The sequence below is a fragment of the Engraulis encrasicolus genome, chromosome 15 (assembly GCF_034702125.1).
Source record: "Engraulis encrasicolus isolate BLACKSEA-1 chromosome 15, IST_EnEncr_1.0, whole genome shotgun sequence".
Classification (NCBI taxonomy): Eukaryota; Metazoa; Chordata; class Actinopteri; order Clupeiformes; family Engraulidae; genus Engraulis; species Engraulis encrasicolus.
The window spans coordinates 37,595,259-37,608,457 of NC_085871.1; the positions used below are offsets into that span (position 1 = coordinate 37,595,259).

Here is a 13,199-nt window from a genome sequence, read left to right on the forward strand (position 1 = left end):
TTTTTTCCATAACCTTGTCTCATCATTGTGGTCTTAATGTGCAGCACTAGCAATAGCAGCAGGATTTCCATATCATATTTTCATACATAACTGTCATTCAATGTGCCAGGGAGATGAAGAAGGAGAATATACAGTATAGAAAGGAAGGGAAAATACAGAAAGTATTACAGGGAGGAGGTAAATATGAAGATAAATGAAAATAAAGCTGTTTTGCATTTCTTTTTAAATCTTGATACTGTTGGGACAGTTCTAATGTGTAGATAAACTCTGCACAAGTTTGAAGGCACTGTAGCCATCTGACAGGTCATTGGCTTGACAGCCCATCATCCAAAACGCTCAGAGGTGCACTGTTTAAGATTTTTAGTTGTTTATTTCCAGAATTCATGCTGCCCATTCACTAATGTTACCTTTTTCATGAATACTTACCACCACCATCAAATTCTAAGTATTAATTATGACTGGAAAAAATTGCACTTTTCATACATGAAAAGGGGGATCTTCTCCATGGTTGACTATTTTGAATTTCCAGAAATGGCCATTTTGGGCTGCAAAAATGACTGTACTTGGGCCATACTAGAAAATATTAGTTTATTACTTGTTCAACTTTCATGAAATGATCAAATTTGGCAATAGGAATAGGCAACGCAGTTTCAATTAGCAGCATAGTTGCAGTACCTTTTTGACCATTTCCTGCACAGTGTACCTTTAAATCATACATTTGGGTCTGCTTCAAACAATTTAGAAGGCTAGGTAGCCTACCACTGGACGCAAAAGGCATTGCCGTAAAATGGCAGCACCCTTTCTGGTTGGTTTTGTTCAAATGTAAGTAATGGGTTTTAATTAAGCGTGTAATTCTCAGCCAGTTACTTGCATCTCAACGGGTTTACAGCCGGACTGATGGGCTGTCGGACCAATGTCATGAAACCCTGTAACACTGTGGTAACGTGTAACAAATATCTTGCAGAGGTGTCAAAAGTAAAAAAAAAAAAAAAAAACACAAGTAACTTCCATCACAAGTAACTTATCTGAGTAACCAGTAGACCTGTGTACTTGTTTTACGATTAGTTAACTCTGCACTGGTTGGATCAAGTTTGTGGTGGGTTTTCAGTGTTTTTCAGTAATAACACAGTCCATCTATCTCATTAGGTATAATGGAGTAAATGATGTAATAGCTATGCAATGTCATGAACTAGTGTTGTAATTACACCACAAAAGCATCAGCTCAGTGTAGTGTAATGTGATGAAATGCAGTGGCTGTGTGTTTGTAGCAGCGGATAACCTTGCTGTGAATTCGTTTGCAGGTGTTCATGAAAGCGCCACAGTAAACACGTCAATGTCCAGAAGTGATGCTCAGCAGCAGCAGGTAAGCTCTAGTTCAATTCATCTGAGATGTAAAGGGATACCACCCCCCCAATTAAGTCACTTCCTGCTGTCCCTAGAGTTGAATAAGTGAGCAGAAGCGCTCTGCAGGCAATGCAAGACTAGGGACTCCGGGGAGAGACTTAATTATACCTGGGGGTAGCGTATCCCTTACAGGGGTATGCCACTATTTTGGGGCTTTATGCAGTTAAAATCGTTGGCCAGGGTTTATAAAGGTGGTAAAGTGTCTTATTGTTCATGTAAGCCATTGTCTTGCTTTAAGACAAGTTAAAAGAGGGAGCATGTCGCTAAGCTAGTGAAACTAAAGTACCCCTTTAAGGGGAAAAAAATCAGATCCTAGCACTCTCCTCCCTGAATTCAGTCAGATTGTTCAGGCTGTGGCCACTTTTGTTCTCTCCTACAATATCTTTCCACTGTCAACATGTAGTAAGCTTATGATACTTTTGAAGTGATGTGTTATTTTCCTGTCAAAAAAATGACAGTTGTGTTTTTTTTACCCCTCTTAGATGTCAACACAGAAGCAGCTGACAATGAGAGTTGTTTCTTGTGACGGGGACACACGCAAAATGACAATGGTTCCCCTTCCAAACACGGTGGATGAGTTGGTGAACTGGCTGAAAAAAGCAATGGACCTCGATTACAACTTCGTCTTGCAATACGAAGACCCCGATTTCGACCTTGCACTCAATCACCTCTCATACATCTCCGAACTCCCTGAGAAGCCCACCATCCGAATTATTCCTCTCCTTGACCTCGTCCCCGTGCCTCTAAGCAAAGGGCGCAGCGACCTGAATGAAGGCGTCACAGTCAACGGGTCAACATCGAGAGGTGATGCTCAGCAGCAAGAGGTAAGCTGTACTTCATTTCATCTCTGAGATGTAAAGGGATACTGCACCCCCAAGTGAAATGAACTCACTTCCCGCTGTCCTTAGTTGAAATAAAGGACAAAAGCGCTCTCCAGGCAATGAAAACATTTCCTGAATCTGGCAGCATGACATTTTTGAAATGGCAACTATCCTAAGATAAGCTAATGCAGCGGACCTTAGCAGTACCATATCTTAGCATAGTTGTTATAACCCAATGTAGCCATTTCAAAATTCCATGCTGCTAGATTGTGGCAATACTTGGTTTGCCTGGAATGCTCTTCTCCTCCCTGATCCAATTCTAGGGACTGTGTGGAGTGGCTTAATTTCACCTGGGAGTGAAGTATCATTTTAAAGATGCAACCAAAAAGAACCCACAAAAAACTGTCAATCATGACAATCCCAGCTCTCTCCCTGAGTTCAGTGAGATTAATCAGACTGTGGCAGCTAGCTCAGGTGCTTTTTGTTTGTCTTAAAGAACAGACTAGGGCTGCTCGATATTGGGAAATATCAATATCACGATATTTTCATTCAATATTGATATCATCGAGGGGAAGGCTCTGTTGCTGTCTCTTTTGGCAGCAGAGGCAACTGACCAAAATATTGTTTATATCGATATTATGAAATTTGGTATCGATACACTGAAATATCGTTATCGCTATAAAAATACGATGTATTGCACAGTCCTAGAACAGACTGACCTCATGCAAAGGCAAATTTATTTTATGCAATTGCTTAAGTGCATTCTGCGATGAGGTGCGATATCTTTGCAAGTTAAGACATGCTCTTCTATGCAGCGGGAAACTGCTTTTATCTCGTGACAAGGTTTGTGCAGTTTTCCCGTTGTGTTGTTTCAAATCTCAGTTGTTTAACGTGAAAATGCTCTGTTTGGCCCAGAACACAACCATGCGTAACCTTAACGTGTCAGTAAATCAACGTTTCTGCTGCTTTACTTTTGCGAAGAACAGCGAAACATGTGGGATACAGGTAAATGGTGAAATTGGGGTGAAATTGCACCGTGACCAAAACCATGCCCAAACTGTCACAGGCATTGTGGAGCACTAGTTAACATGCAAAGAGGCGTGATGCAAAAAACGCAATAGACGGTCCAGGGGTCCGTCTCTCGGTTCTTGTCGTTGCTAACCGTCTTAAAGGGACACTGTGTGAGATTTTTATTTATTTATTTCCAGAATTCATGCTGCCCATTCACTAATGTTACCTTTTTCATGAACACTTACCACCAGCATCAAATTCTAAGTATTCATTATGACTGGGAAAATTGCACTTTTCATACGTGAAAAGGGGGATCTTCTCCATGGTCCGCCATTTTGAATTTCCAAAAATAGCCATTTTTAGCTGCAAAAATGACTCTACTTGGACCATACTAGAAAATATTTGTTTATTACTTTGAAAACTTTCATGTAAAGATCACATTTGGCAATTGGCAGCCCAGTTTCAATGAGCAGCATAGTTGCAGTACCCTTTTTGACCATTTCCTGCACAGTGTCCCTTTAACATGCAAAGAGGCGTGATGCACTCTGGCATGATGACCTCTTTTAAAGAAATGATTGCATGATACCATGATCATTCTTGTTCCTACCATTGTTTTCTCTCCTACAGTATCTCTTTCCACTGTCAACATAGAGATTAGGTTTATGATAATTCTGAAGTGAATTCTGAAACTGTCAATGTGTCTCTTTTTTTACGATTTTAACTGTATTAAGCCCCAAAATAGTGGCATACCCCTTTAAGGGGAAAAAAATCAGATCCTAGCACTCTCCCTGAATTCAGTCAGATTGTTCAGACTGTGGCCACTTTTGTTCTCACCTACAATATCTTTCCACTGTCAACATGTAGTAAGCTTATGATACTTTTGAAGTGATGTGTTATTTTCCTGTCAAAAAAATGACAGTTGTGGTTTTTTTACCCCTCTTAGATGTCAACACAGAAGCAGCTGACAATGAGAGTTATTTCCTGTGACGGGGACGCACGAAAAATGACAATGGCTCCCTTTCCAAACACAGTGGATGACTTGGTGAACTGGCTGAAAAAAGCAATGCGCCTCGATTACAACTTGAGATTGCAGTACGAAGACCCCGACTTTGACAGTGCACTTGTTAATGTCTCAAACATCTCCCAGCTCCCTGAGATGCCCACAATCCGAATTATTCCTCTTGTTGACCTCGTCCCAAAGCCGCTAAGGAAAGGACGCTGTGAGCTGAATAAGGGCATCACAGTAAACGCATCAACATCCAGAGGTGATGCTCAGCAGCAAGAGGTAAGCTCTAGTTCATTTCATCTCTGAGATGTAAAGGGATACTGCACTCCCAGGTGAAATTAATCACTTCTCCATGTCTCTGGAGTTGAATAAGGCAGCAAAAGCATTTCCTACACAACACAACTCTAGAGACTTAGGGGAGCAACTTAATTTTACCTGGGGTAGCATATCACTTAAAAAGAAAAAACCCTAACAAAAAAAAAAATATATATATATATATATATCATTCACGCCGATCCTAACACTCTCCCTGAATTCAGTCAGATTACTCAGCCTTTGGCAGCTCGCTCAAGTGTGTTTGTCTTAAAGAAATGACTGCATGATTGCATGATATCATAATCATTATTATTCCTACCACTTTTTTTCCTTCCTCCATTATCTCTTTCCAATGTCAACATACAGAGTAGGCTTATGATTAGGGCTGGGACATTAATGCATTCATTTAGATTAATTAATCACACAATGCGATTAATTAATTAACACGATTTTAAAAATTAATCGCAGTATAATATAGCTACATAGTTCTGGATTAGACCAGTGGAGTGCAGTATTACGCCTGATGGTGAACAGCCTTCTGAAATTGAGAAGAGTTCTCCCTTCTTTTAAAAATTAATAATATTATAAACTAATTTTTCACTGTTCTCAAGTCAGAGGGCAGCCGTGGCTCAGTGGTTAGAGCACTGGGTTGGCAACCCAAGGGTTCCCGGTTCAATGCCCGACCGAACCACGGCTGAAGTGCCCTTGAGCAAGGCACCTAACCCCCACACTGCTCCCCGGGCGCCGCTCAGCAGGCAGCCCACTGCTACGGACTAGTGTGTGTACTTCAATGTGATTCACTAGGCCAAATGGGATAAAGTGCAGAGAAAGAATTTCCCCTAGGGGACCAAAATTGGCTCCAATTGGCTCCAATTGGCTTCGTTTTAGATATTTAAATGTGATTAAAATGTGATTAATTCGATTAATTAATTCCAAAGCCTATAGATTAATTCGATTAAAAAATTTAATCGAGTCCCAGCCCTACTTATGATAATTCTAAAGTGATCTTAAAGGAGCATTCCACCGGTGGAGACATGAATATGTATTGAATGTGGGTCATATATGTAGTAGAATAGTAGCATAAATTTCTAATTTGGTGCCTTCTTGGCCGAGAAAAGGCAGAAAATGACCTTTTAGCGCTTGTGGATTTGTGACAACAATCCTCATAATAGAATAGTAGCATAAATTTCTAATTTGCAATGCTCAAGCTCCACAGGCCACACCCAGGCCTTACTAGCCCCATACGACTTCGTTGCTGTCGATCAACATTGACGAAGGGCGTGAGCGAGAACTTGTTGTCACGATGTGGGTGTTATTAAATACAGCGCATCTAAAGTCGGCCACAAATATGAACGAGACGATGAGCTTGCACCAGTTTGCTCTACTAACACACCACGTGTGAGGAGTGGGGGGACAGGCAATGAGGAGGAGCTGAAGTGGGGACCTGCGCAAACTTGTGTAGAGGTGTGAGACAAGACCCATATACACACGTGAGTGAGTTGTTGACCAACCAGTTCATGGGCGCGTGACCTCGGAGGCAGTCCGCCGACGAGCGTTGAAGGGGATAAGCAACTGCAGAGGTTGCAAGATCTGACTGCAGTCGCATGCATCCCGCGATAATTTGACACCATGTGACATGTCACCTCGTCAACGCAACGTCGACGAAATTTCAAAGTTTGACAGGAAATCTAACCGACATGCAGCATTTTGATCCAGGGTGCATTGCTGTCTTCATGCGCATGCATGCGTTGATGCGAAATCGAATGCACTTATTGAAGAATGCCAGTGATTTCAAAAGCACTTGCACACTGATCTGTGTTAGGCCGAACCCCCTATGGGCGGGGTTGAAAGGGTGGGAAAAAGGCTTGTAGTCTCAACAACAATCCACCTCTCTTATACTTCCTCCTACAATGATGCAAAATGACCATTTTTACATCATTGTAGGAGGAAGTGTTAAGAGGTGAATATGGATTTCTCCTGTATCAGGGGGAATTGAGAGAGTGTTGCACGACCATTCAAAAGTATGACTGGGTGTCGAACAATGGAAAGCCTAATGCAAATGGGTTGAATGTCCCTTTAAGTTATTTTTGGAAACTTTCAATGTGTCTTTTTTTTACCCCCCTTAGATTTCTACACAGAATCAGCTGACAATGAGAGTAGTTTCTTGTAACGGGGATACACGAAGAATGACAATGACTCCGGTTCCAAACACGGTGGATGACTTGGTGAACTGGCTGAAACAAGCAATGGACCTCGATTACAACTTCGTCTTGCAGTACGAAGACCCCGATTTCGACGGCGCACTCACCCACCTCTCACACATCTCCGAACTCCCCGCGAAGCCCACCGTCCGAATTATTCCTCTCCTTGACCTCGTCCCAGTGCCGCTAAGCGAGCTTCACCACGAGCTCCTGGGGGGCAGTTCACCTGACACAGTCTCAGAGGACAACCACGTCCTGCCCGCCTTCTCGTCGTCGTCTCTGCAGGGCGGTCAGAAGAAGCCGTGGCCCGAGGTGTTCTGCATCCCACAGTTTTCTGCCAACGTGGAGTACAGACTACGCCAAGGCAACCAGATGTACTTGCGCGACGGCAAGTTCCTGTTTCCCACCAAGGAGCTGAAGCACTGCATCCTGGAGACGTTGGCAGAGGAGATCTACAGCTACAAGGTAATAATAATAATAACAACTGTATTTGTATAGCACTATATCATGCAAGGCATGCAGCTCAAAGTGCTTAACAAATGGTAAAAAAAACATCAATGTTAAAGATGGAGTTAAAAAGAGAAGTAGAAAAGAGAGACAGAAACAAGAAAGAATAGCAAGAAGACAAAAGAAGTAGACAAAAGTAGAGTCATAAATTATAGAGGTACAGTGGCTTCAAAAAGTCTACACACCCCTCTTCAAATGTCAGGTTTTTGTGATGTAAAAAAATGACCGAAAGACAAATAAATTCACAGCTTTTTCCACCTTCAATCTAAACTATTAACCTGTACAATGCAATTGAGAAACAAGCATAAAGCTTTAAATGGAAACAATAGAAAATAAAAAACTTCAATTAACATGGTTGCATAAATATACACACCCTTAAATTAATACTTAGTTGCAGCACCTTTGGCTTGTCTGGGCCATTCCAAAACCTCAATATTGTTCTGGTGAAGTCATTCTTTTTGTAGACTTAGGCGTGTGCTTGGAGAAATTGACGTTCTGAAAGATTAGTTCCTCTGCATCTTCACCTTTCTACCAGGGGGCCGAAGGTTTTGTGCCACTACCACGGCCCCTGTGGAAATTTTCATAATTCTCTCCTCCATAATGAAGGTCCCAGTTACAACTGAAGAAAAACAGCACAAAAGAACAATGCTGCCACCACCATACTTCATGTTAGGTATGGTGTTATTGGGGTGATGTTTTGTGCCAAATATACCCTTTGGAATTATGACCAAATTCAATCTCTTGGTGGAGTAAATCTAGCAAAAAATACTTCTGTAATCTCCCAAATGCATGTGAGAAGATATGTTATGGTCAGGTTAAACCGAGGTCGAACATTTTGGACATAATTCCAAGAGGTATGTTTGGCAGAAAAACAACACTACAATGCCAAGGTAACGCCATGCATAAAGTGAAGCATGGTGGTGGCAGCATCATGCTATGTGACTGTTGTTCTTCTGCTGTAACTGGGGCTTAAGTCAGGGAGGCAGGAATTATGAACAGTTCCACAGGGGCCATTGTAGTGGCACAAAACCTTCTGCCCCCTGTTAGAAAGGTGATGATGCAGATGAACTTAATCATTCAGAACGACAATTACCTCAGACACATGCCAAAAATCAACAAAAAATGGCTTCATTAGAATAAGATTGAGGTTTAAGAATGGCCCAGACAGAGTTCAGACCTGTATGACACGGAACATCTGTTGGGCGATCTGAGAAGGACTGTGCAGATGAGATGCATTCGCAATCTGTCAGATTTGGAGTGCTTTTGCAAAGATAAGTGGAAAAAATTGTCACATCAACGTTTGCCATGCTGATAGAGTCTTACTAAAAAAAGACTGAGTACTGTAATCGAAGGAAAGGTGCTGCAACAAGGTATTAGTTCAAGGGTGTGCATATTTATGCAACCATGCTAATTCAAGTTTTTTATTTTCTATTCTTTCCCTTTAAAGCTTTGGGTTTGTTTTTCAACTGCATTGTGCAGGATAATAGTTTAGATTTAAGTGGGAAAAGTTGTGAAATTATTTGTCTTTCAGTCATTTTTCTACATGACAAAATCCTTGAATTTGAACAGGGGTGTGTAGACTTTTGAGAGGCACTGTATAAGGTCCACATAGGTTGGGTCCAGGATAAGTGATAAATAGTCACATTGAATTTGGGCACTCAAATGTGGCCCCTGGTGGCAACGGGTGAGGAAAAACTCCCTTTTTCACTTGATTCATGGTTTATAGGGGGGTCATTTCACGTGAAATCAGACACTTTGGGACCCGACCGACCCGGATTTCAATCATACTTGGTGTGCCTTTTTAGTAGCAAGGTAGCACCCCAGAACTGCATTGGTTTGAATCTGACACTAATATTAAGGGAGAAACAGACTAGGAAAGGTTCACATTTTAGGGTAGGACACTATACATTCAGCCTTGAATATATCAGTCAGTGTTAGTCACAAAAAGATGCCTGTGGTGTTATTTGAAAGCTCTTTTCTGGCTCTACATATTACACAATCAGCTTGGAATACAACAACTCTCAGAACATGATTTATGATAAATTGAAAAATTAAAAATTGAATATCTAAAAAAACTATATTTTAGGGCGTATTCAGACCAGGAAAGTCCGATAGTTCACTTTGTTTGGTCCGAACCTAATTTTAAAAATTTGGTGCGGTTGGCTTTCAGACTGTGTACATTTCAGTAAGCGGACCAAAATCGACAAGAAAGCCACGCGCCCTGAGGTCGTTCAGCTATTGGTCAGAAACGACACGCGCAACAAGTTAAGGCTATGTCCAAATAGGCCTAGTTCTACACGCAACCAAAGAGTTCAGCGGCATGTAAAATAAACGTTCACGGCATGTATGGCATAGCGCTCACACGAAATATAGCGCAGACTATCTGAAGCTCATGACATGAAGGGAGTCTTCCTGAAAGACAATTGATTGATCCCGCGAGTTGGGATGGCCACATTTTATCCCTCTTTCTTTCTTTCTTTCTTTCTTATAATGTCATAGCGTGCGGGCGAGATTGCTGGCTGGTTTCATCAATATTAGAATAACCACCTCCCTGCAATCAGTGTTTTACACTTGGGATGTCTGGGAACAACGCAAAACAGGCTCAATGTGAAACATTGGCGAGCTTATTCCACGCACCAAGCCATTCTTTCTTCTCTGTCATTTACATACGTTTGCATTAGAGTATTGGCCACCATTTGCAGGCTATTTCACGCACTGACTCCATCAAGAAAAAGGTAACATGATGAGCACGGGCATAGCGTTTGGATCATACAAACTTGCCAACATGCCACCACAGCGGGTAAATTAATGAATTACCTTCGTTGTCTTCATCACAACTTCTTCAAGTAGCCTAGGCTATTCCACTAGCCTACATCCATCCAACGCACAGCTAGCAAGCCAGGGGGATAAGTGCCAACGTAATTATTGCTATCATTATCAGAATCCATACTGTGCGGACTACAGTGTTTTCTTCCGTTTCTTCAGTAGATGCTTTTCGGATTTGCCCCAATCAACATTTAAAATGCTGTGATAGGTAAACTAACAGTCTCTTTTTCCTTTCCTGTGCTCCACTGACAAGCCATCCTCATTGAAAATATGAATGACCGTAGCCTACAATAATGTAGGCCTAGCCTACGCCCACGATTGCGATAGTTTAGGCTATTATTTTATTAATATTAATATTGTTGCAAACAAACCACTCTGTCGAATTTACACCAAAGACATGGACATGACAAATTGTGGAGTCGCTTTGTTTACACTCTGTTTCCCATTAATCTCGACAAACGACGGAAGCTCCCGAAGTACAAAAAAGCAAAAAGTTTGGGATTAGGGCCGGTCTGCTTTCACACCTCCAAAAGGTCCGCACCAGGGTTCGTTTGATCCGGACCGAGTCCGACCTTTCAGCTCGGTCTCGGTCCGCTTGTTTGGTCCGGACCAGGATTCGCTGGTTTGTATTCAGACCATCCCAAAAGGTCCGAACCTGGTCCGTTTGGTCCTTTGGTCCGGACCAAACGTGGTAGGTGTGAATACGCCCTTAAAATGGCCAGTTCCTTGTCCAAACGTAGCCGGCAATGTCATTAGCAACACCTCAAATGCTGGTGTTCGGTTCTTTATTCATTTCAGACAGAATTTGACTCACAAATATGGCATCATACAGACCACTTACTAATAATATGGTAATACCATAGTAGCATCACATGACAAAACAAAAACAGAACAAAAATGATCAGTTTCCATGGTCCCAGATTTCAGAAACTAAGGCAGATGTCCATTTATACACACCAAATGATGATATGTGAATGTTTGAACATTCCTTCTCTGTGTACCTGTGTCATCTTCCCTTTACCGTACTTTAAAGAGATAATCAATGGCTACACTCATTTTGTACTCTACCAGTGCATTTGAAGCAGCAGCTGTGTCTTTTGTAGATAATGTATAAGTACGTCCCGTTGCAGTTACAGGTTCCACTACCAGAAGCACATCCTGATGATCCATGACAAGTCTACAGGTATCTGGTCTGAAGGGATAAGTGCAGGATGGAGATGGTCCATGAAGATACAGGAAGTTCAGTTTCACCTCTCCAGTGCTCGGCATACATTCCTCAACACATGCTAGCCACCAGTTGCCATCATATACAGCTACAACATACCCTTTGATGCTTGAAAATGTAACACATTCCTTTACTGAGCTCACTCTTTCAACTCTGCCCTCTCTGAATGCTGAAAATGGCCTAACTTCCACTGTGTCCATTGACAATGGGCAGAAGCTGTGTAGTTTTTGAGTACCTGGAATAGTTCTTGCAGATTCCAACCTTTTCAACAGGTTCTCAGCTTCATGATGGTACATCTCTGTTGTGGCAAACTGGCAATGGATGTTCTTGAGAGAGATGCACCATCATGAAGCTGAGAACCTGTTGAAGAGGTTTGAATCTGCAAGAACTATTCCAGGTACTCAAAAACTACACAGCTTCTGCCCATTGTCAATGGACATTAGGCCATTTTCCGCATTCAGAGAAGGAGTTGAAAGAGTGAGCTCAGTAAAGGAATGTGTTACATTTTCAAGCATCAAAGGGTATGTTGTAGCTGTATATGATGGCAACTGGTGGCTAGCATGTGTTGAGGAATGTATGCTGAGCACTGGAGAGGTGAAACTGAACTTCCTGCATCCTCATGGACCATCTCCATCCTTCACTTTTCCCTTCAGACCAGATAGACTTGTCATGATCATCAGGATGTGCTTCTGGTAGTGGAACCTAACTGCAACGGGACGTACTTATACATTATCTACAAAAGACACAGCTGCTGCTTCAAATGCACTGGTAGAGTACAAAATGAGAGTGTAGCCATTGATTATCTCTTTAAAGTATGGTAAAGGGAAGATGACACAGGTACACAGAGAAGGAATGTTCAAACATTCACATATCATCATTTGGTGTGTATAAATGGACATCTGCCTTAGTTTCTGAAACCTGGGACCATGGAAACTGACCATTTTTGTTTTGTTTTTGTTTTGTCATGTGATGCTACTATGGTATTACCATATTATTAGTAAGTGGTCTGTATGATGCCATATTTTTGAGTCAAATTCTCTCTGAAATGAATAAAGAACCGAACACCAGCATTTGAGGTGTTGCTAATGACATTGCCGGCTACGTTTGGACAAGGAACTGGCCATTTTAAAATATAGTTTTTTTAGATATTCAATTTTTAATTTTTCAATTTATCATAATTCATATTCTGAGAGTTGTTGTATTCCAAGCTGATTGTGTAATATGTAGAGCCAGAAAAGAGCTTTCAAATAACACCACAGGCATCTTTTTGTGACTAACACTGACTGATATATTCAAGGCTGAATGTATAGTGTCCTACCCTAAAATGTGAACCTTTCCTAGTCTGTTTCTCCCTTAATATTAGTGTCAGATTCAAACCAATGCAGTTCTGGGGTGCTACCTTGCTACTAAAAAGGCACACCAAGTATGATTGAAATCCGGATCGGTCGGGTCCCAAAGCGTCTGATTTCACGTGAAATGACCCAGGGGGTGAAAGCTCTTAGGTCTGAGAAAAAACCCATATAGTCAGGTAAGACTACAGCACATGCTGTATTTGGTAAGATATATTTGTCCCTTTAGGCTGAGTTTTTAATTTATCTCATTGGTGGGGAACCTATGTCTTGAGGGCCGTTAAAGCCAGGCATACACTGTGCAATATTTTCACTCGTGGGTCTTAAGCTTCTGCTCACACTGCACGATGGAATTTCACTGTTTAGAAGTTCACAGCTCACGACTCATGTCCTCACACTACACGAGCCGACAGTCGGATGCGAGCGAAATGCTTCCACCGTACGACGCGACAGGCATGTTTCCCTGGTCTGCAGAGGAGGGAACATGCGCACCTGAGGTGGAGATGAGGTCGCGCTCAACAGCGAATCGCACAG

At 41.8% G+C, this 13,199-nt stretch overlaps 1 protein-coding gene across 2 annotated transcripts in view; it reads left to right on the forward strand.

The window, feature by feature from the left end:
* LOC134464030 (uncharacterized) overlaps positions 1-13,199 on the forward strand; it is a 43,275-nt gene that overhangs the window by 25,534 nt on the left and 4,542 nt on the right. For both annotated transcript variants that reach the window (XM_063217472.1, XM_063217473.1), the window contains exons 9-12: positions 1,302-1,363; positions 1,887-2,228; positions 4,180-4,521; positions 6,684-7,223. In XM_063217472.1, coding sequence (XP_063073542.1) covers positions 1,302-1,363; positions 1,887-2,228; positions 4,180-4,521; positions 6,684-7,223 — 1,286 coding nt within the window. The remainder of the gene's footprint in view (positions 1-1,301; positions 1,364-1,886; positions 2,229-4,179; positions 4,522-6,683; positions 7,224-13,199) is intronic.